The 24,367-nt window shown below is 34.1% G+C and overlaps 1 protein-coding gene across 2 annotated transcripts; it reads left to right on the plus strand.

Annotated features, from left to right (window-relative positions):
• The first annotated feature begins 4,424 nt into the window (after nt 1-4,424).
• LOC141707982 (chloride channel protein CLC-c-like) lies at nt 4,425-14,027 on the plus strand. 2 transcript variants are annotated; one of them, XM_074511439.1, is made up of 8 exons: nt 4,425-4,573; nt 5,087-5,360; nt 6,225-6,425; nt 7,196-7,373; nt 9,087-9,349; nt 10,851-11,120; nt 11,247-12,375; nt 13,501-14,027. In XM_074511439.1, exons 2-8 carry the CDS (start codon nt 5,137-5,139, stop codon nt 13,588-13,590), a joined length of 2,355 nt encoding a protein of 784 aa, XP_074367540.1. In that variant the 5' UTR covers nt 4,425-4,573; nt 5,087-5,136; the 3' UTR covers nt 13,591-14,027. The 2 variants fall into 2 exon arrangements, with proteins under 2 accessions (XP_074367540.1, XP_074367541.1); XM_074511440.1 differs by lacking the exon at nt 4,425-4,573 and adding an exon at nt 4,582-4,755.
• Nucleotides 14,028-24,367: the final 10,340 nt, after the last annotated feature.

A 24,367-nucleotide genomic window follows, 5' to 3' on the forward strand; every position in this document is an offset into this window, starting at 1 on the left:
TGTAAAGTTAAGCTACAGGCTAACTACATCAACCCACCAACGGCTAATCTAGTGACTATCAATGACTAAGGGAACTCACATAGTTGATGATAGTGACTTGACATTAGTCAGGTCCTGAGTCTGACACAGTATATGGGCTGATGGGAATCTCAGTAAAGAAAATGGAAGCCAAGACAAATTTTGCATGTGATCTTGGATTCTAAAGAAGAAGAAACATTATATTTCCATGCATGACAAGTTGGAGAAATATTCAAAGCAATATATTAAGATACAATCTAGCCTCATTTGTCAAGCATCACGGGAAAGAGAATGAAGAAGCAATCTTGTTGGACCTCGAAGAGTGTGTTATGTATTATCTAACAAGTATTGTGACTTGGTGATTTATAAACCAAGTAGTAGTAGTAGATGTGTCACCCAAGAAATAGGTTAAATTCTTGAGACCATAGAGAGAGATCCTCCTCTAAGTGAGACATTATAACCTGCAGTTGTGAGATTACTTTGTAATCGTAATAGAGTCTAGATTTTGTGCAGCTAGAGTGAAGTTGTTAGAGTGTGACAGACTGTCAATGAGGATGCAGATTTCAGTCTGAGGTCTTCAAAATTTTTATTGTTTTGTTCAATGAAAACCTCAGATGGCAAGTCGAAAAACAAATCACCTGAAAATTTTGAATATATGTGTTCATTTTTCATTTACCAAATACGAATTATTTTGAAAATTTTAATTTGTATTCAACCTCCTCCCTTCTACAAATGAACCTAATTGATTGTTAGTGGATAACAAATGTACTTGGCGTAAAATGTAATCCTATACATGATATAGAATATGAATGTTTTTATCAAATTATGTATTGTGTATTAAAAATAGGTGAATGAATAATAAAATATGAATAATTCAATTATTTATTTGTTTGTAATTTTCAAAAATCAAGTTAAATGTATTATGTATAAAATTTAAGTTAAATGTATTATGTATTAAAATATTAATTTATACAATGTATTAATTTCAGGTTTACTAAACAATTTATTTGTTGTACTTTTCAAAAATTAGGTTAAATGCATTACATACAAAATATAAGCTAATGTATTAAAATAGTATAATTTATACAATGTATTAGGTTTGAAAAGTAGATGACATGGTGTTGAATGTTTTGCACAAAAAACAAGAAATGATGACACAGTGTTCAGTGTTTTTTCACAGAAAAATATGAGGGTCATTGTGTAATCTATCTAAACTGCATTTTTTAAAAGAACATGCATTCGTAAATTATGTAAAACAAATCGTGTATTCCGATTTTTGCGCAAATATATCTAAAGCAGAAGCCAAACCAGATTAACCGGGCCATTCAAAATCGAAATGCAATTAGGTTCATTATTTGTTCAGCCGAATATAAGGGGTTGATTTGAAGTTTAATTATAAAACCCTAACGGTCTAACCCAACCAAACCGGGTCAAATAATGAAAACCCAACCCACTTATAATACACCCTATACTTTGTGAAATTTTTATGTGATCAGTTTTACAATTGCTAGAGTTTCTAATATGTAATTTCTTGTTCTTAATAATTATTTCAATTACCTGATTTCTTATACGGTGGGGTAGCTTGTTATAAATTTTTTAATATAAAATTCTGGTAACTTTTATTGAGACTTTACCTGGTTCGGCTGCAATTTTTTAAGTTCTTGCAGTTTGTAGTCACCTATTCACTTGTTGATTGGTTAACATGTATAATTAATTACGTAGATGTATGCAATTTTGTTACCCGATATTATTTTATATCAGAATTTTATTTTAGAGATGAGTGTTCACATTTTGTTGAGAAGACTACTCAACCCTATCCATAATTCATCGTAGATCATGCCGGTTGTGTTGTAAAAATTTTTTGGGTTCAATTGCGTCACAAAAATACTGGCTGATCCAATCCATTTGCAGCCTAACTAATTTGAGTATTGGCCAAAGGTCAATATTAGTCATGTAGTACAAACCCCTTCACTTTATTCTCTATCATCTCATGTACTGGATTCAACTCTTGTTCACCCCAAAAATTTCTTACAATAAATACTCATTTGTAAAGTTGTAGGCATATTTGTCAATAAAAATCTATAAAAATGATAAATATTATAGCAGCTCCAATGCTGCGTGGCCGCTTTTCTTCTATTGGTCAAAATTGTTAGGACACGTGAAAAAACCGGGAAGGAAAAAGGAAGCGATCAAACTCCTCCAATCCAAGTGCCTACATCGCCATATTTTGTAGGGCCTTTTTTTATTATATTATATTTTAAGTTAAGTTAAATATCATTTATATTATAATTTTAATGTAATTAAATAATATTTAATTGTAATAGGCAAAATTAAAGTGATTAATTATTAAAAAGAATACTACAATAAAAAAAGTGTCCAGTAATTATTATTTTTTATCGTAGAGAACCCGCAGCCTCTACCCTTCGGGTGTGCACCGGGTAAACCCCACGGACTCACACAATAACCTGCAAACCACGTGAACCAAGGTAAACCGCATTTAAGCGACAAGCTCTGACTCAGGAGGCGTAATTATAAATTCTCCTCCCATGAGATTCGAACATGTGGTCAAGATGATAGTTATCCCTCGTTAACTAACTGAGCCAACCCTTGCAGACGACAAACAATCGTCAATAAAATATTGTGAGCTTATAAGTCATTAAGCCGGCTTATCGGATTTGACAAACAGGCCCAAAGTAGAACAAGTGATTAATAATTGGAAAATAGTAGGTACTACGTTCCAAGATCCACTGTTGTGTGCACGTTGTAGCCCAGAGATGAGAGAGAATAATGTAAATGGCCTTGTCAGAATCGTCCCCCACCGGTTCTGATCAGGATTAAGACCAACATTTGATACCCCACGCCTCCTTTTGGCCTTTAGTAATGTGCTATTTTGGACAAATTTAAGAGTGATCAAAAAATTTAAATTTGGGGCAGATTATTCCAAATTTTATTCGATCAGTGATATAAATGGTGATCCAAATTTGGATTAGTGAATGAATCACTATTTTTCACTCATACTTGATTTAATATAAAATAATGGTTTTGTTATTTGCAGTTTATAAAATTATAAATTAATTTTTGATTATTTAATTATATAATTAATAATAGATATATAATTAATAGTTAACCAAATTTATTTTTAAAATAAAACTTAAAATAATGAGAAAACATAATTTTATTAAAATTTAAAAATAAAGAGACACATATTACACTTAGAGATACATTAATTGAGCATTTGTGGGAAAAATATACTAATTCGGAAAATTAGTGTGTATTAATGATATTTTGTATGTTAATTATTGCAATAAATATGTTTTTCGTGAATTAAGTGCACAATTTTAATATTTTTATGCGTATTAATTTTTTTTTATTTAATTAATTTATGAAATATTATATAAATTGTTAATAATGATTAAATGATAAATTTAAGATAAAATGGTTTAATATGATATTTATATATTATTATATGTAAATAATAATTTGGATCAAATAATTGGATCAAACAGTTGGAGTTGGTAAATTTGGAAATTAATTGATGATCTAAATTTGAATTTTTGGAACACAACTGTTAGAGATGACCTTATTATATAACACATTAACTTTGTGTCTGTTTGGTTAAAAATAATTAATATATTACTTAAAATAAATAATTGACTTATAAATAATAAGTACATGAATAATTAAAAGTTATATAAGTATTTGGATAAATTTATTTAGAATTTAGAATTTTTTTCTACTTAAATGAACAAAAATAAATAATTTTTAATTGTAATTAACTTAATTCATAAATTTAAATTAGATTATCATTTAAAAATATATATTTCAAAATTAAAGTTAATAAAAATAAAAAATTAAAATAAGTTGCGAAAAATACATCATCACCAACATTTAATTTATCCGCTTATAAGTTATGAATTCAGCTTATAAATTATAAATTTGACTTATAAGCTAAATAGATTTGGCAACCCGTTATACATATCCCGTGTCTCTGTTTGTTTGTAATAGCAATTAAGTGTAATTTATGGTGTAAAACTTATTTCAACAAAGCACTATTATGATGTCAATGTTATACCAAATATATAGTGTTATTAAATTTGGTGTTAAAAATGTATTTGGTATATTTTTTATATCAAATTTAACGTTTTTTATAATTCTCAGACTATCCTTATATCAGTTAAGAAAAATAAATTTATTCCCGCTATATCTCAATTATATTCTATTATATCTAAATAAGATATTTGTTTTTGAAAAAATAAGTATCCTATATCTTTATTTAAATATTTTTAATATAAAATAGAGTATAAATAAGTTGGAGTTAATTTTGTAAATTTGTGAAATTTTGATACTAAAATAGAGTAAAAAATAAACCATTTTAGTGTAAAAACTATATCATTTTAGTGGGGTTGGAGATGGACCAGATGGTGTGGGTACTTACCCTGTAGATCTCATCCATTCGTTAGTCATTATTGCTCCCCTTTTCACTTAAACTATTCTCCTACAAAACAGAACTCTAAGATTGCATGCAATCAACACCACCCATACTCTTAACTCTTGAGTAAGTGAACACACAGTTGTTAATTAAAGCACTCTGCAGCTTAAATTCTCTTACTGCCCTACTTGTTGATTTTCATCAAGTATTGGTTTCTTGATTCATGTCTAAATTTATTTATGCTTACATCTGAATCTGAGCTTAGTACATATCTAGCTCACCTGCCTGTTTTTACTAAGATGCCACTGGTTAGAGACTTGTTTATCATGTATTTGATTTTTCTTACTCTTACCAAGTTTAGTTTAAGCTAAACAGTTTACCAGCTTCTTACTAGGTCGTGACTTATCTAATTCTTGATTTTTGTTTCTTGAGTTTTTCTAATCCCTTTAGATTAAGCATGATTATGTGAAATTTAAGTTTGGCAATTAGAAGATTCACATGTAATTTTTTTTTGTCACAAGTTATTCTTGAACAAAGGGTGTATGAAATTTGGAAACTTATCATAGATTTTGTTGTTTGGAGCACCTGCAACTATATTATTATTATTATTATTATTATTATTATAATTATTTGTTTTAGGGTGATTGCATCTGTTGAAAGTGAAAGGAAGAGCAGAAAGTGGACAGGAAATGGAGCAAGAACACAATTGGGAATCAGAAGATGATCAAGTCAGTGATGTCGAGAATGATGCCAGAGTATCTTTCACCGGAAAAGGTGTTGATAGGTATTGGTCTGAGGTATCAGAAAGAAATATTTCGTACAGGGAACCACTTATAAAGAGGAGAATGAACACCACCTCCCAGATTGCTATTGTTGGTGTAAATGTTAGCCCCATTGAGAGCCTCGATTATGAGTAAGTAGAACTAACATGTTCTTACATTCTAGATTGTTAACAACAACATGATGATATTCCTTTGATTCTATCTAAAACAAACATTTGCTAGTAATATAAATTTTCCTTGTTCTTTTCTTATCTTATGAAGTGTTCAACCATGGAGTACAAGCTTCTCTCATTTGCAAGTTACTCATGCTCGTTAATGCGATAGAATTATATATGTAGCTATTGCCCTGACAGCGGCTTTAAAATCCATACAGTGCATAGTCATATTGTTTGCTAACTGTGTTGGTACATTTTAAGGTCCTTCTGTATTTATTTTGGTTTCATAAGATTAATGACCATTTAGCACTCACCTATCTATTCTACAACTAAGGTCCTTGTTCTTGAAATAAGAAAATTACTTGTCGCCCTCCTTATGTTACAGATAACAAATCTCCTTTAGATGGCCCCTTCCCACATATCTCAGATCTCCTTTAGATGGCCCCTTCCCACAAATAAGATTTCCCTTTAAAGTCTCTCCATTAGATTGCCCCTTCCCACATATCTACGTGATTGTTTTATTTTCTGTTTGAAATTATATCTATGTGATTGCTTTCTCCACCATCCTCAGTCTGGTAAACTTTCATTAGTATCTATACTTCAATGTAACTGCACAAGCACTTATTTCCTTTTTTGTTAGCCCTTTAAACATTTTATCTGATAGGAGCACTTCTTAGACTAGAGCTCTTAAAATCTCAGTAATAGTTATCATTGCATAGAACAGTTTATTGGCTGCGTAATTCTATCTAATTTTAGTATTTCTAATATTTTATGTCAGTTCTATGTTTAGCCTTTAGCTCCCTTGAAAACAATTGAATTCTCACCTCTGTGCTAATTCAGGATTATCGAAAATGAATTATTTAAACAAGACTGGCGGTCAAGAAAAAAGGTTCAGATATTTCAGTATATTTCCCTAAAGTGGGCATTTGCCCTCCTCATCGGTATTGGCACTGGACTTGTTGGATTTTTTAACAACATTGCTGTTGAGAATTTAGCTGGATTCAAGTTGTTGCTGACAACGGACCTCATGTCCCAACAAAAGTAAGTTCAGTTTTGATACTTAACAAATAATTAAATTAGATGATGATTTTCTGTTGTCATTTAGAACTATCTTATGCTAGTATATATAGTTGACTACAGTTTGTACTTTTTTTATCTCTTATGCGGGAAGCTAACAGAATGTCTTTTTTGTTATCCTTATTATGTAATTATGTTGCCTCTTGCTTGAAGATTTGGATTCTCACATCACTTCAAATTAGTTGTTTACTAAAATGAGTTGCGAAATAATTTTTGGCGCGAGTCAAGTTCCCCAAATATGGTTTATAGCATGTTATCTGCTTACAATGATCATATAACTTTGACTATCTATCAGTGACACGTTATCTTTCCAGGAATACAATAACCACTCACTTGCAATCTTATGCTTGATATTGTGTGTACACCAGTTAACATAGAGCATATACTGCACCCCTGTTCTATTGTCAGAATCTAATCCTAACTTTTAGATAAATAATGTCCGTTCCATGCTCAGTTTCTTTTACATTAAGATAGTTTGTTTGTACTTGTATATTTAATTCAATTGCAATCATTAAAGTGCCAGATTTTATTGAATTGTTCATATATGTTTAGCCTAGATTTATATATTTGCTCTGTTTGTCTGTTTTTGTTTGCATGGATTCATAATGAATATATGGGGTAAAAACTTGTAGCAAAAAAAACAAGGAGGTTTTATAGTGTGTGGTAAAACTCAATTATAGTTATAATTTAATGATGATGATGTATATGGTGACATGGTGGTAAATCCAGTGCAGATATTACAAAGCATTTTTAGCATATGCTGGTTGCAATGTAGTTTTAGCAACTGCTGCAGCTGTCCTTTGTGCGTATATTGCTCCAGCAGCAGCAGGGTCTGGTATTCCTGAAGTGAAGGCATATCTTAATGGGATTGACGCAAATTCTATATTAGCCCCACGTACACTATTCGTAAAGGCAAGTGCTCGCTTTTTCCTACATTACTTGTCTCCTAATTTCAAAATTTTCATATACATTCATGGACCGCTCAATTTCTGTTCAATATAAGATTTTTTTATTGTTGATAAATCAGTTTAATTTTGCTTTTACTATGAAGAAAAAAATTCAAAGCGTATGTGGTCAGAAAAATTGTAGGTTTAAAACAAATTAACTGACATGTCAGAATTTGGTAATGTAGGAAGTGAACTTATTGGCACAGTAGGAGTGCTGGTACAACAGAAACCAGAAAGTGGTACCTAGGAAGTGAAAGTTGTTGGTTAAGAAAGTGGAAATTGAACAAGTTAAAAATGTACACAAACAAATTAAAATTTAAATACTGGTGGATGCTGATCAAAAATCAGATAAAAAGATTAAAGAAGAATAAAAATACTTGCCTTCTAATTGTAAAAGAAATAACGAGATGCATGCTTATTAATTTATTTATTAAAATTGTGGATGCAATTACAAGCCATACAGTCAAATGCAAAATTTATTAATTTATTTAGTAGTTGAATTAATTATTATTATTATTATTCGATAATTCCCTTATTATTTAGTTTCCTTGTTAGGATAATTTCTTTATTATTGTTTAGTTGTTGGCTATATAAGTCTCTCTTATAATGTAATTGACAACAAGTTCATCATCATCGTACTCAATAATACCGCTTATAGTAGTGTCTGGCCAGGGTATAATGTACGCAGTCTTACCCTCGTTCCAAAGAATGAAGAGAGGTTGTTTTCTCAAAAGACCACCGACTTGTGTGTGCACAAATATGTGTGTCCTCAGTAAGAAATAATAAACAATGATATATAAAAGTAAGTAAAAGTAAGCGAGACAATACTTCCGCCCATGGTTTTCTTCACATGGTTTTCTTCACATGGGCCTTACCTATTTCGTAAAAAATCATCGGCCAAAAGTAGTTGTCGTAGCCCCAAACTCAAACTTTCCCCTAGAGATCTCGCTCCAAACTCAATCTTTCCCGCATGCGGTGTGATACCCAAACAAGTATTTTTCGTAATTCTTTGGGAAAATTAATTAAATATCATTAATAGTGGTCTACAATTTTTAATTGACAACAAGTTCATTACAATTTTTAATTGACAACAAGTTCATTACAATAAAATATAAGTTTTCTCTTCTCTCTAAACTGATCTACTTGTGCTATAATGTAATCACTAATATTTGTATATATATTGAGATTAATTTGAAAATAGAACCACCAGACAAAGATTTTTTTTTCAAAACGCCAAGAAAAGAAGATCACTAGGTCTTGCTCGCAGCAACACTTAATAAAATCAAAATTGAGCGCGTGTGGGCGCGTGAAGCACACAACAACACAATGGACCATCACACACCTTAGTAGTTGTAGACTACTCATGTGTGTGATACCATTTAAAACACACAACTCCCTTTATTTATTTCAATGTGGGACAAACATTCTCAAAAATTCCAAGCTTTTCCAAGCTATTTTCAACTCTCATTTCATATGGATTTCATTAAGAAAATTCTTAAAACCATACATGAAAATTTAAGTTCAAATATACAATTTCCAATCATTAGATTTTAGGATTAACATCAAGAACATAATTAAATTAAGCTCTAAAATCCTAATTTTCTAACACCTAGTGTGACAAGTGTTTCCTCTTTTTGATCATCTCACTGAAGTTAACCCCGGTTCTTATACTTGGCAGATATTTGGTTCTATTTTTGGTGTTTCTGCCGGATTTGTGGTGGGGAAAGAAGGGCCTATGGTACACACGGGTGCCTGTATAGCCTCATTACTTGGACAGGGAGGAAGTAAGAAATATCACCTGACATGGAATTGGCTTGGATACTTCAAAAATGATAGAGACCGACGAGACCTAATTACCTGTGGTGCTGCTGCTGGCGTAGCTGCAGCTTTTCGTGCTCCAGTGGGAGGGGTTCTGTTTGCTCTTGAAGAAGCAGCTTCATGGTACTTCTATTTCTATTCCTTTTTACTGTCCTACAATTTCAAAACTGAAACAGGATGATCAAGCTAAGCCTGATAAGTTTCTTCTTATCTGACTTATTGACTCTTTATAAGTCCTCTTTTCTTGACGCCATTATCTGGTTGTTTAACTGTGGTCAAAACATGTACCAAATATATGTTAGAAGTTGTAAAGCATAGCCTTGTCCTAAATAATCCATTCAGATGGCTTTGTCCATTAAATATTAATATTAAAAAAAATATTGAGGATAAATATAGTTAATCGTATTATTTAAATATTTAGTTGTAATTGGACTTGAAAATCTATTTATACTAAACTATAATGGGTTAAATATCAAAGTGGTCAGTTTAATTATCAAACTTATCGGGGTATCATAGGAATTTAGTCCTACTACATCCAAATGAAAATCTATGAATTCTAATATTTTAGATAATATAGTTAGATTTTTAAAAATTTATCTACATTTTATTTTTAATTTTGTAGTTGTTTTTTATTTAAATAAAAATAATTAGTATATTAATTTTTAAAAATCTCGTTGTATCATCTAAAATACTAGAAATTCATAAATTTTCATTTGGTTGTAATATGATTCAAGAAAATCCATTAAAATAATTTTTAGTTTTCGAGCACATATTCCGAGGTATATGTTTGATATTTATTATAATTTTATTGATTAAAATGATACTTCATTAAGTTTAATGATTAAAAATACGACGTTTAGTTGAGTGACCACTTTGATATTTAACTCAAGCCATAATAGCTGGAGTGGGGTATAATAATATATTTAGGATGAAAGTCTATAAAAAATATCATTTAGTTATTTGTTATAGAGAATTGAGCAGGATGAAAGCAAAGGAGTTAAATTAAATAAATAAATGTATATAGCTGGAAATCGAACCAATGAAGTGAAACTAATTAATTAAATTTTATATTGATAACCAAAATTTGGTACTTGTAAGTTGTACCATTATATTCCACCTAAACAGTATTTCCCCAAAGAGAGTACATAATATGTGTCCTGTCATTAATTACATCTCATTGGCAGATATCAGATACTTAGATACTTATATAGAACTACATAAAATCTATGATCACAGTAGATACACGTACACCTGATCCATGGAAACTTCAACTACATATCCCAGGGGAGGAGGCTATGGCTGGAATTACACAAAGCACAGACCATGAAAGGCCAAAAGGGATACAATTATGCATGCAGTTTCATTTAAGTTCTTACAAAACCTACTAGTAAAAAACCTAAAACTTTAGCTTGAATTCCAACAGAAATTAAGACCGTCCTTCGCCAAAAGGTATAAATTAACTGCTACGCTGCAGGTGACCCACTTGATTGAATATAGGTCGGTCAATATAAACTGTCTCGTACCATCATAAAATCTTAGAAATGGAAGTGGAGAATTTGCTATGAACTTTCAAAGTCCATGCTACTGAGTGTGTATACATTGTTTCCTGATCTGCTTGTTCTAGGTGGAGAAGTGCTCTTCTCTGGAGAACATTCTTCACGACAGCTGTGGTTGCTATAGTACTAAGAGCTTTTGTTGAATACTGTTGGACTGGAAAGTGTGGGCTGTTCGGGCAAGGTGGTCTTATAATGTTTGATGTCAGTTCAGCAACTGCATCATATACAGTTCCAGATATTCTAGCTGTACTGTTCCTTGGCGTTATTGGAGGTGTTTTTGGAAGCATATACAATTATCTGGTAGACAAGGTTCTCCGCACGTATAGCTTCATTAACGAGTATGAACTGATTCTTCATTAATATTTCTATTGGCATCACAATTAAGTTTTAGGAATTACAAAGTCAGTGGCTTTGTTAATGATTTACCTACACTTATTTCTTGTATGGTTCTAATATTACACCAGGAAAGGTGCTTTTTTTAAAGTCGTTCTAGTCATCGCCATCTCTCTGCTAACATCGTGTTGTTCTTACGGGCTCCCATGGCTAGCAAATTGCATTCCTTGCCCTGAAAATTTAAAAGTAAGCTGTCCAACAGTTGATGGATCTGGTAATTTCAAAAGCTTCCACTGTCCACCAGGTCACTACAATGACCTCGCATCACTCTTCCTGAACACAAATGATGATTGCATTCGCAACCTTTTTAGCACCAGCACCGAGAAAGAGTTTCATATAAGCAGTCTCTTCATATTCCTCATTGCTATTTATTTTCTCGGAATTATAACTTACGGAATTGCGATTCCATCCGGGCTCTTCATCCCAGTCATCTTAGCAGGAGCTTGCTACGGCCGTCTTGTTGGGAGACTCTTTGCACCTTTCTCTGTACTTGACATGGGACTCTTCTCTCTCCTAGGAGCTGCCTCCTTCCTTGGTGGTACTATGAGAATGACAGTGTCTCTTTGTGTTATACTTCTTGAACTTACCAATGATATACTATTGCTTCCTCTTGTTATGTTGGTCCTGTTGATTTCCAAATCTGTTGCTGATAGCTTCAACAAGGGTGTCTATGATCAAATAGTAAAATTAAAAGGCTTGCCTTATTTGGAGTCTCATGCAGAACCTTACATGAGGAATTTAGTTGCACGCGATGTTGTTTCTGGGCCTTTGATTACATTTTCAGGCATAGAGACAGTTGGAGCCATTTTACATGCCCTAAGGACAACAGGGCACAATGGATTTCCAGTGATAGATGAACCACCATTGACTGATGTTCCAGAATTGTGTGGGGTTGTTTTGAGGTCTCATTTGCTTGTTTTGCTCAAGGAAAAATATTTTTCACATGTCAAGGTGCTTACCGGGAAAGAAATATTGCAGAGGTTTGATGCATCTCATTTTGCGAAGGCCGGATCAGGGAAAGGTCTTACACTTGAGGATATAAATATTAAAGAGGAAGAGCTGGAGATGTATGTTGATCTTCATCCTATTACAAATACTTCCCCTTTTACAGTGGTAGAAACAATGTCACTGGCCAAAGCTGCAATTCTCTTTCGCCAACTTGGACTCAGGCATATGTGCGTTGTACCAAAAGCTCAAGGGGTATCTCTCTCTCACTCTCTCTCTCTCTCTCTCTCTCTCTCTCTCTCTCTCTATCACACACACACAAATAACCCGCACATACAGATTCGTGCACACCACAAAGAAGTAAATAATTTATAGCATTTGTTAAAGATTAAATTGCCGCTAAAAGCTTAGGAAGGTTTAACCTGTATGTGGAATCTTCTTAAAAACACATGTAACTCTTGATTATATGAGTCATATGAACCAAACACTTAATTTACCTCTCATATTGGGTGGCAAAAGAATATTTACCCTGTCTGAAGAATTTCCATGACGTTTTCACATGTACGTATTTACACTATTGAATAAAATTCTGAAAGTCATATTGCTCTCCTAGCCATGGACCTAAGTCCTAAACTTGCATCAGGTCAATAAAAAAACTAGTGTATGAATTTGATTGAAATGTATTAAATTTTAAATTTAATATCGGTGAAAGAATAGGAACCAACAACTGACTTTTCTTCCCTGAATTTTTCAGTGGTTTTTACCACAGCTATGTCATACTCTTGCTGTTCTGTTTAATTTCATGTGTAACATTATCTAAAAAATTATCCTTCATCACTTATGTTTACACCGTAAATCAATATTTATGCTCCTTTCCTTGCTCACCTTATCTTGAAATGTATTTTAACTAGGAATAGATTGTAATGATGTACATATAACAGCATGCAAATGCTGACAATCATTGTTATTATGAACTAGATTAATTGACTAGTAGATGCTGAAATTCCTAATTTCTAAACCTAATAATTACTTGTTACACTTGGAATATAAATTTAAACGTTGTGTTCTAAAAAGAGAATGTATTACAAGTGTGTTAAAACTCGACAATGTGTTTAAATTTAGTCAACAAATTTTAGTAATGCAAAAGTACTAGTAGGCTAAACATTTTATCAGTCTTGTATATTTTATTTTTGTTTTTCAGATATCAGTCTGTTTACTCAATGTATATTTTATTTTTGTTTTTTATATATCAGTCTGTTTACTTGACAGTTAGCAGAATTGATTTCCTGTAGTCGCTTCTCATTGTAATTTCTAACCCCCATTCCTGTATTTTGTTTTCCAAAGAAAAATCATAAATGCTTTCTTTTCTCCTTCATGCAGAGGCCTCCTATAGTTGGAATCTTGACACGCCATGACTTCATGCCGGAGCATGTATTAGGACTTTATCCTCACCTGAATCCTCATAAGTAGACCATCGTTTGCTGGATCTTATAGCCAAACAAGCTTTCACGTGCATTGTGTAAGAAATTGGTACCGGAACTGCAATTGCAATGTTACCTTTAATATCAAGGTTGTGGCAACTCAAGGAAGAAGTTAATTCGGAAGCCCAAACGAGCTAAATGTTAAGAATGACTTAATGAGAATCTTGGACGGAATATTCTACAGTGTCAAAAAACATGATGGTACTGGATGATTATATCTGAATTGTTTGTTGCATATCAATTTTTTGAGAAACAAGTATAAGAAATTGTTAATACATTTTATTATGATTAGGCTTTTGTTACTTAACATAAAGTTTGTTCTCTGGCATCTTGTGAGGGTGTGAGAGACATTAGTGAGTGTACGAATACTGAGTTCATCCAGTGTGGATTATGAATTCATGATATAAATAAGACATTTTATGAGTACGGGGATATGTTTGGCTATTGTTCAGACTGCCTAACAAATTAGTAAATTACCGTACTGTTGACGGAGAAATTTGGTAACAACAAAGATTGAGGTTTCTCGCCGGAATTAAGATCTATGACGGTGGTTCTTCGCCGGAAAATCAAGTGGTTTGTGGTTGTTTTAGACTGAGATCGATGAGAGTAAGTGATGACTCTCTTATCAGCTCTCAACTTCTTACCCTCTCAATGTGCCTACGTACCATTTATATAGGGATCAAACCTGACGTAGTTCTTGTATAACAAGAAATCTAATGGGTTTAGACTTCTTATTCCTAGGCCCGGTAGAAGCCCATCCAAAGTCCGTATTCCGCTAACTTTAGGAATGTTCAACTATGAGGCCCAACCGCGAAGGCCCAAGGCTCATCCGTAATCGCAGGACTTCAAGGATAGTGCATCTCCCTGCGCAAGGATAACACTCTGCTACATCTGTCTCCCTTGATTTACGGACGCAGGTATAGTCACGGTTCACCCGAAGTGCCGGACGCATCCCTGTCCCCCGAATAAGGATAACCCACCAGATAACAGGACAGGTGATCCCAAGTTCTTGGGTGCAAAGTGTAGGATGACTCCAAAGTTCTCCAACGAGTACACCCGTTGAATGCAAGAACAGAGTTCCCAAAGCACACACCAATGTTAACCCCGCATCCCCAACGAGGACACCCGCTGAATACAGGAGGAGACCTTCAATCATCAGGCATACCCCTGGAGGCCTTCAAGCTTTTCACGGACATCCCCCTCCTTGACCGTCTCAAGGAGGGAATTCTTCCAAAAGTACCTGCAACAAATATGTTAATAAAAATAATCTCCATTGCTCCTCTCCATGCAAACTTTGTCCTGAAGTCACCATTAAGAATACATACACCAAGCACAGGACGCGTCCTACGACCCTGGGCGTGTCCTCACCTTTATGAAACTTGTATTGTCTCCTCAAAAAACCGTCATGCACAACACTCCACTACTCAGGACGCGTCCTGATCAAGGCAGGCGCGTCCTCCAGCGTCTATTTCCACAAGACCACATTTGCCAAGTACTTTCACCATGGTTGACACGTCCACATATCTTAGGCGCGTCCTTTCCTGATCATGCACCCCCATGCTCTGTCATTACTAGACTATAAAACATCTTCTCACAAGTAGGCGCGTCCTCAGTGCTTGGACGCGTCCTTACTTTCTTCAAACCAATATCATTTTTGACTGTACTTAATCCGCATTTAACCCGAGCCAATCCCATGATAAATTTTGGGTATAACAACTACCCCCCAAATTCCATTTGCAGTTGAAAACGAAATTGGAATTTTTATTCCAAAAAACCAAGCAACGAAATTTGGCTCGTGAACACAGGACGCGCCATTGGCAGATGACGCGTCTTTCCACTCACTCTATAGTCGTTGCGCTACAGTTGTTGCACACGTCATCACACACTTTCCTCTATAAATACCCTAACCAAATCTCATTATTATTACTTTCCTCTTTTCTCTCTCAAGAAACCGCCATCGTCGCCGCGTAAGCTTTCGGCCAAAATTTCCGACGATTCAACCGCCCATTACTTGACTTCTACAGTTTAATCGAATCCCCATCTTATAAGGTACGTAAATCATCTTTTACTTCTTTATTTGGTTGATTAATCCAACCGTAATAAGCAAAAGACTGTTCATATACCTCAACTGTTCTTCATTTTCCTTTGTATGTATATGTGTATATATCTGTAAAAATACTATATTTAGCTTCCTTGATTCTCCAGTCACATGTTTCTAGATTTTAGAGAATTTCCCCCAAATCGATTATAGTCGATTAAAATTCCACTGCATTGCAACCATATCGGACGCGTCTTCCCGTCAGGGCGCGTCTTATATTCCCTTGTTTAAGACATATGTTCAAATTGTTCCACACAAAGATCATATAGGGCCATTACCCTAATAGGACGCGTCATTATAGTGTCTCTCCTGCGATAGATTTTTAGGACGCGCCCTCGCACGTTTCCAGTATCTCCCTTCTCTTCGTTTTTTTTATGTAGACGCGTCCTCAAATTTTTCTTCCTTCTTTTGCAGCTGGAGGACGCGTCTTCTTCGTCACCTTTCCATCCATTTAAAGTTCTTAACAAACGCCTTGGGATTTACTCCCCACACTTGATCTCTTTCAAACCCGATTTCCCTGAATCTCACCGAACGAGCACCTTCCTTAAAGCAAAAAGACGCGTCTTTGAATCTCTCAAATCAAAGATTTCTTTAATGTCTGATTCCAGTTCCGATTCCATGGATCACGTCCTCATAAGCTCTAGAATGAAAAAGAAAGGACTCAAATGAAAAAGAACTCCAACTCTCCATGCTAGGTCTGCCATCGAAGATTGGACGGATGATGAAATTATACCCGCAACCAGCCAACAACCCCTACACATGATTGTTTCAGACGAGGATGCTCCTCCTTCTCAGGACGCGTCAGCTTCTCAGGACGCGTCCCCTCTTAGTGTATTCCGATTCTAACGCGTTCGTGATCCTAAGGTTGACGTGGTTATTAAAAGGTTATAGAACGCTAACGAGCAAAAGTATAACCAGCATAATATTAGGAACGGAAGATAGTAGCTATTACGAACTGGAAAAGAATGGGTATTGAGAAGCAAAAGCTATAATGCTAGAAGTTATGATGAGATTCTGTGCAATAGACTTGAAAGAATTTGGAATGATCACTTAACGCGGATTGAGTTTTCTTATGATAATAGATCGTATGTCAGTATCGAGATATCTCCTTGTGAGATCCTTGGGGGAAAACAATGTCGATCTCCCTTATGTTAGGATGAAGTTGTAGAGCGCAAGATGCTCGGACCAGCAGTGGTCCAAAGGACCAAGGATATAATAGATCTAATTAGAGGACGGCTGGTAGTAGCCCAAGACGGACATAAGAAGTATGTTGATTTGACACGAAAGGACAAAGAATAGGAAGTAGGGGACCTAGTGCTGTTATAGGTATTCCCTTGGAAAGGATGGATGAGGTTCGGAAAGAAAGGAAAGCTAAGCCCATGAATTGTTGGACCGTTGGAGATATTAAGACGTATTGGGAAGTTAGCATATGAGCTAGCCCTACCCCCGAACCTGTAGCAAGTTCATAACGTGTTCCACGTATCAATGTTAAGGAAGTGTAATCCGGATGCCAGACAAATAGGGGCATATGAGCGCATAGACATGCAACCAGACGTAACCTATATGGAGCAACCGGGAAATGTTATAGATTGAGAAGGAACAAGTGCTTAGGAGAAGGGTTATCAAACTAGTCAGAGTTTGATGGTAGAACCACAATGTGGGAAAATTGACTTGAGAGTTAGAAAGTGCAATGCTAAGAAAATATCCTTATTCATTTTTATCTGATTCCGGGACGGAATCCTTTTAAGGAGGGGAGACTGTAATAACCCCAAAAATTTTGGACTTTTGTAACCCTTATGAATAGTGATTTTGCTGATTATGCTGAATAAGAAAACTTTTCATGCCACACTATGTAGGGGTTCTTTTATTGATATTCTGAGATATTATTAGTACTCTATATGGTATATAAGTGTATGTAAAGATCATCAGAATCCAAATTCGAACACTTCGATTTTTCCCGAAAATCCACCAGATACCGAAAGAAATGATTATAAGATAACATGATTAAAAGGATATAAATTCAAGGATTATAAGAGAGGATCATAAAAGGAATATAAAATATTGAGAAAGGTTTAGGGGAACCCAAGTAATAAAATCCCGGATATGATCCCTCAAACGAAGAACGAGAACGAAAGTTAAGCGAACCATAAAACAAATAAGCGAACAAGAGACAAGCTTGTACAAGAAGCCAAGGATTGTGACATCATCAAACCACAAGACAAAGACATGTGGCAGATGGATGACATAAGAAATGTGACATAAGCATGACAAGTGAGATTGTTTTGTTGGTTGATTTGTAGCCAAGCATTATTTATCATGGTAAATTCTAAATTAACCAAGCTAACAAAACACCACACAAATACACCAAGCAAGCAAACAATTCATTTTCTCTCTTTTCTTCATGAAGCTCTCGGCTTCTTTCTTAGAAAAAGGGAAGTCCAAGCTCCTCCACTTGCTAATTTATAAGGTAATTATCCTAGCTTCTCCTAGTTAAGTTACATACTTCCTAGGAATCTTAGCTTCAAAATCCTTTCCTAGCATTTCCTATAAATCATTCAAGAAGATGGTGAATAGTACTTTCTTGAAATTAATTTTGTGTTCTTGATTTCTTTGGAAAGATCAAGCTAGTAGGAGGATAGATCAAGGCTCCCTAAGGCTTCCTAGCAACTTATCATTCACCAAGGAAGGTAAAACCTCATACCCTAAGCTTTACTTTGAATGTTTAGGAGTGGTTTTGATTGTTATAGTATATAAGAAGCATGGTGCTTGTGTGTTTCAAGTTTGGTTGGGTTTGTAGTGATTTGGATGATTGAATCCTGTTTATTAGTTAATGAACCTTAGTATGGTTAGTAGCACTTGTTTGTGATTGAATGGATTGGGAAAATCATGAGGTTATGGACTGATGTAGGGAGGGTTGGATGAATTTTGGTTGTAATGTTGGTCGTAAGTTGGTTTGTGATTGATTTGGAGTTGTATGAACTTTGGTAATCGCGTAAACATGGCCGTCGTAATGCCCGATTTACCTTAGACTGTTTTTGTTCCTAACTTCAGGACCCGTGAACTCACTATTAGATTCTGAGCATTGCGATGTTTAGATAGTTCATGTTACGAGCTTCGTTTTGATATGTGGTTCCTTGAATCCGATGTACGGTTTAGGAGAAACGACCGTTTTAAGTAACGGTGTTTCGCGAACGAACCATTACCCCTCGCCTTACTTTGAAACCTTGGTTAAGGCCCTTAAATGACTAATTGGAGTATGAAACAATTATGTAAAGTGGATTAGGTAGTTGGTAGGGTACTCGCGAAAGAATCGCCTTAAAATTCTTAATGGTTAATTTATTAAAAATGGTGGAGTCGAGGGTACACGAACGACTTATGTGATTCGTTAAGCGTAGAAGTGACCATAAGCGAACATTAAGGTTCAATTGGTTAAAGTCTAGTTTCTTAAGCGACCGGGGTTTAATTCCGACTTACGTTGTTGTTCATAGGTTATCGGACCCACTCTAAGCTTAAGTCTATCCGGGAACACTCAGGTAAGTTTTATACCCGTTATACTGTTGTTGTGATGCAAATATATGTATATGCATTATCTTGTGATAAGTGCATGATTGTTATTAGTAAATTTTGCGATATATTGGAGCATGCTGATATGGTATATATGCATGTCTGTTTCGTAATCTTGATATCTAATCGTTGATTCAAATGCTTATAAGTTGCATAATACCTATGCTAGAGATAAGCAGTAGTTGCGTATACCCTTATTATAGGGGACCCAAAGGTGAACATTTTCTAAACCGGGAGTCGATGTTCCTGAGTATGATATATATATATTTTTATATATATATTGATATAGTTTTTAAAACTATTATTCGAATAAGGTTTATTCGATAACTTTATTTTATTTAATGAATATTATTTTGAATATTCATTCGAGGGCTTATGACTCCGCTTACTTTATATAATGAATATTATTTTGAATATTCATTCGAGGACTTATGACTCCGCTTATTTTATTAAATAATATTCTTTATTTTATTAAAGAATAATGTTTCAATAATCAAACTTATTTTCGATTATTCAAATAAAGATCGTACTTTTGTATAAGTATATCTTTGGTTATTTATTATTCATTTCAAGTACAAGTTTTAAACTTCTACTTCAATTATTTTTAAAAAGATTATCCTTTATGGGAATATTATTTAAATAATAATATTAAGATATTTTCTAATATATCGGGACTGATTTATTTCATTAAATCAGCATTACTCCAAACATTCTTAAAAATATTTTCGAGTCTTCAAAATGATTTTTAAAAAGTTAGGGCGGATCCCAAAACTCATTTTTATATTTAAGATCTTCCTTTCGAAGGGGATTTAAATACTCGCTCAAAACCTGGGGGATCCGGCTCTGTGGTGTATTTTACATTCGCAACGTGCTTGTTGTTTTAAGAAAACATCTTGATTACTTGCCCATCGTTCGGGAAGTAAGTTCATCTATTTGAGTCGGCATAAGCAACATGGACTCAGTGGGCGTCCATGAAAGTGTAAGTCGCTCAGTGGGAGTCCATCGATGCGTAAGTGGCTGAGTGGCAGTCCATCATAGGTCCTAATGTGGCCAGTGTAATAACCCCAATTTTTGGAAATTTTTGAAACCCTTATGAATAGTGATTTTGCAGATTATGCTGAATAAGAAAACTTTTCATGCCACACTATGTAGGGGTTCTGTTATTGATATTCTGAGATTTTATTAGTACTCTATATGGTATATAAGTGTATGTAAAGATCGTCAGAATCCAATTCCGAACACTTTGATTTTTCCCAGAAATCCACTATATACCGAAAGAATTGAGTATAAGGTAACAGGATAAAAAGGATTTAAATTAAAGGATTATAAGAGAGGATCATAAAAAGATTATAATGTATTGAGAAAGGTTAAGGAAACCCAAGTAATAAGATCCCGGGTATGATCCCTCAAACGATAAACGAAAACGAAAGTTAAGCGAACCGTATAACAGATCAGCGGTCATTAGGCAAACAATTAGGAAGTTAATCAAGGAGGTTAGGGATGATGAGGTCATCCAACCAATGAGAAGAGGGCAAGTAAGAGATGATGACACAATAAGGTGATGCAAGCATGACATAGGGAAGGAGGAGGTGTGGTTGGTTTATAACCACACAAATATAAGGTTATTAAGGTAATTAACCAAAATCTAAACAAAAATAACCAACCAAAAGCAAATCAAAGCAAAAACACAAAAATCTCTCTTTCTTCCAAGCTTGCTCTCGGCTTTTCCCCATTTTCAAAAAGAAGTTTTTTAAAGTTCAAGTTCCAAGCTTCCTTAATTGGTAAGATAATTATCTAGTACTCCTTATGCATAGATATAGCTATTCCATGAGTTTAAGCTTCAAATTCCTTCACAATCTCTTCCAATAATTCAAGGAAGAAGATGGTGAATAGTAACTTTCAAAGAAATAACTTTAGTTTTCTTGAATTTTATGAAAGGTTAAGGTTATACAAGCAAGGATCAAGGTTCTTTAGGCATTCAAAGCACTTGTGTTATGTTAAGAAGCTTCAAGAAGGTATAAACTCCAAACCCTAGCTTTAGTTTTGAGTATTTAGGAATGGTTATGATTGATATAGTATATGTGAAGTATGAAGCTTGTTTGTTTAGAGTTTGGGTTGGAGTGGTAGTGAAATGAATGTTGAATCTTGTTGATTTGTTAAAGGAATTAAGTATAGTTTAAATTCATTATGAGAATAACATAAATTGGAAGAACTTGAGGTGTTGGGACTGTTGTAGTATGTTTTGGATGGATGTTGGTTGTATGAATGAATTGGGATTGATTGGTGGTTGTTTTGGAATGATATAAATTTGGGAAATCGCGTAAACATAGCCGTCGTAATGTCCGATTTACTTTAGACTGCTTTTGTTCATAACATTAGGACCCGAGAACTCCTTAATAGGTTTTGACCATTGCCATGATTAGATAGTTCATGTTACGAGCTTCATTTTGATATGTAGTTCGTTTGATTCCGATGTACGGTTTAGGAGAAACGACTGTTTTAAGTAATGGCGTTTCGCGACCGAACCATTACCCCTCGCCTTACTTTGAAATATAGGTTAAAGACCTTAAAAGACTAATTGGAGTATGAATCATTTATGTAAAGTGGATTAGGCAGTTGGTAAGGTGCTCGCGAAAGAATCGCCTTAAAACTCGTAATGGTTAATTTATTAAAAATGGTGGAGCCGGGGGTACTCGAGTGACTTAAGTAAATCGTTAAGCGCGAAAACGAACATTAGGACTCTAAATGGTTAAAGTCTAGTTTCTTAAGCGATCAGGGTCTAATTCCGACTTATGTTGTTGTTCATAGGTTATCAGGACCCACTCTAAGCTTAAGTCTATCCGTGAGCACTCAGGCAAGTTTTCTACCCGTTATACTGTTGTTGTGATGTAAATATATGTATATGCATTATCTTGTGATAAGTGCATGATTGTTATTAGCAAATTCTTGCGATATATTGGAGCATGTGATATGGTATATATGCATGCCTGTTTCATATTCTTGACTTATATATCTGTCGGTTCAAATGCTTATTAGTTGCATAATACCTATGCTAGAGATAAGCAGTAGTTGCGTATACCCTGAGTATAGGGGACCCAAAGGTGAACCCTTTTCTAAAACCGGGAGTAGATGTTCCCGAGTATATGATATATATATACTCATATATATATATTGATATGGTTTTTAAAAAAAACTATTAATCGAATAAGGTTTATTCGATAACTTCATATTATTTAATGAATATTACTTGAATATTCATTCGAGGATTTATGACTCCTTTTATTTTATTTAATGAATATTACTTGAATATTCATTCGAGGATTTATGACTCCTTTATATTATTTATTGAATATTATTTGAATATTCATTTGAGGACCTATGACTCCGATTATTTACTGAAATATATTCTTTATTTTATTAAAGAATAAGGTGTCGATAATCAAACTTATTTTTGATTATTCAAAAAAAGATAGTACTTTCGTATAAGTATATCTTTGGTTATTTAATACTCATTTCAAGTATAAGTTTTACAACTTCTACTTCAAGTTATTTATATAGAGATTATCCTTATGGGAATATTATTTAATAATATTCAGATATTTTCTAATATATCGGGACTGATTTACTTTATTAAATCAGCATTACTCCAAACACTCTTTAAAGTGTTTTCGAGTCTTCCAAATGATTTTTAAAGGTTAGAGCGGATCCCAAAACTCATTTTCAAATTTAAGATCTTCCTTTTTGAAGGGGACTTGAATACTCGCTCAAAAATCTAAGGGATCCGGCTCTGTGGTGTATTTTATATTCGCAACAAGATTGCTGTTTTGATAAATGAATTGATTACTTACCCAACGATCGGGAAGTAAGTCCATCTAATTGAGTCGGCATAAGCGACAGGCCGGGGTACGGTCTATCAAAGTGTAAGTGGCTGGGTGGCAGTCCATCAACGCGTAAGAGGCCGGGTGGCGGTCCAGCACAAGGTCCTAATACGACCAGGGTGATGACCGGTGGGGGATTCATCCATCTACTAGTAGAAAAGGTTACTTATTGGTATCTTTGCCTGATCAGCAAGATATCAGGTTTATGCCAAAATTTCTTTTCTTTCCAAATTCATTGGATATTGCAACTTTGTTCATACTTTATATGACAGAGGTTTTCAGGAAATGTATGAGAGATATATATAGGTGTATATATATATCGGGACTTAATGAAGTATCTCGTAACTTCATTTCATTTAATAATATTTCAAAGATTGAATCTATTCAAGTATTATCTTGTAGTCTCATCTATGTAATGAACTTTTGAAACTAATTATAACTTGAACGGTGGTAGTTCAAGTAGTATTTGGAAAATATATAAGTATATTGGAGTATCTTGTAACTTCATCTTTTAAACTTATATCTAGTAAATGATTATCTTATGTATGTCAAATATTTTCAGAAAAACGTTGAGATAAGGTTAGATATATGAGATCACCTTGCAACGATAGTTTTATACAGTTATAAACTGGAACTCTGTGTATATTATGCATGGAAGAGGACTTCCAAGATTTTGAAAAGTATATATGTATATATACTGAATATTTTGCGACTTCATCGCATTAAGATATCAAACTTGGTTCATTTCTTTTGACCAAGACTTTCATGAGTACTATGAGAAGGCTCATATATTGTTAATCATTATACATATTATTTTGGTGGGCTTGCTGCTCACCCTTGCTTTCTTCTTTCATCACACAATAACAGATAGAAAAGATGAACAGGACCAAGCTCCCGATTCGCAAGCGATTAGGAAACGTTCCGCTGTTTCCTATAGGCGTTGATGTCGCCGTAGCTGAGGTAGGAACTACCAATAGGCTAGGCTTTCAACTTTTGATGTACCAGACTTATGTATCTTTATTAATTGTAATAATGGCAAAAAAAATGTAAATTTATTCAAAAACCCTTTTAAGGTGTATTGGCATATAATTGTGGAATAAAACGACTTGTGTTTTTTTTTGAGTATTCATCTCTGAGACTATAACTTGTGGTGTGTGTGTTTATTGTGGGGTCACAATACAGAGTAGTTAATTATTTATTAAGATTGGGTATTATTAAGGGAAATG

Source organism: Apium graveolens, chromosome 2 (assembly GCF_009905375.1).
Source record: "Apium graveolens cultivar Ventura chromosome 2, ASM990537v1, whole genome shotgun sequence".
In the NCBI taxonomy this organism is placed as follows: domain Eukaryota; kingdom Viridiplantae; phylum Streptophyta; class Magnoliopsida; order Apiales; family Apiaceae; genus Apium; species Apium graveolens.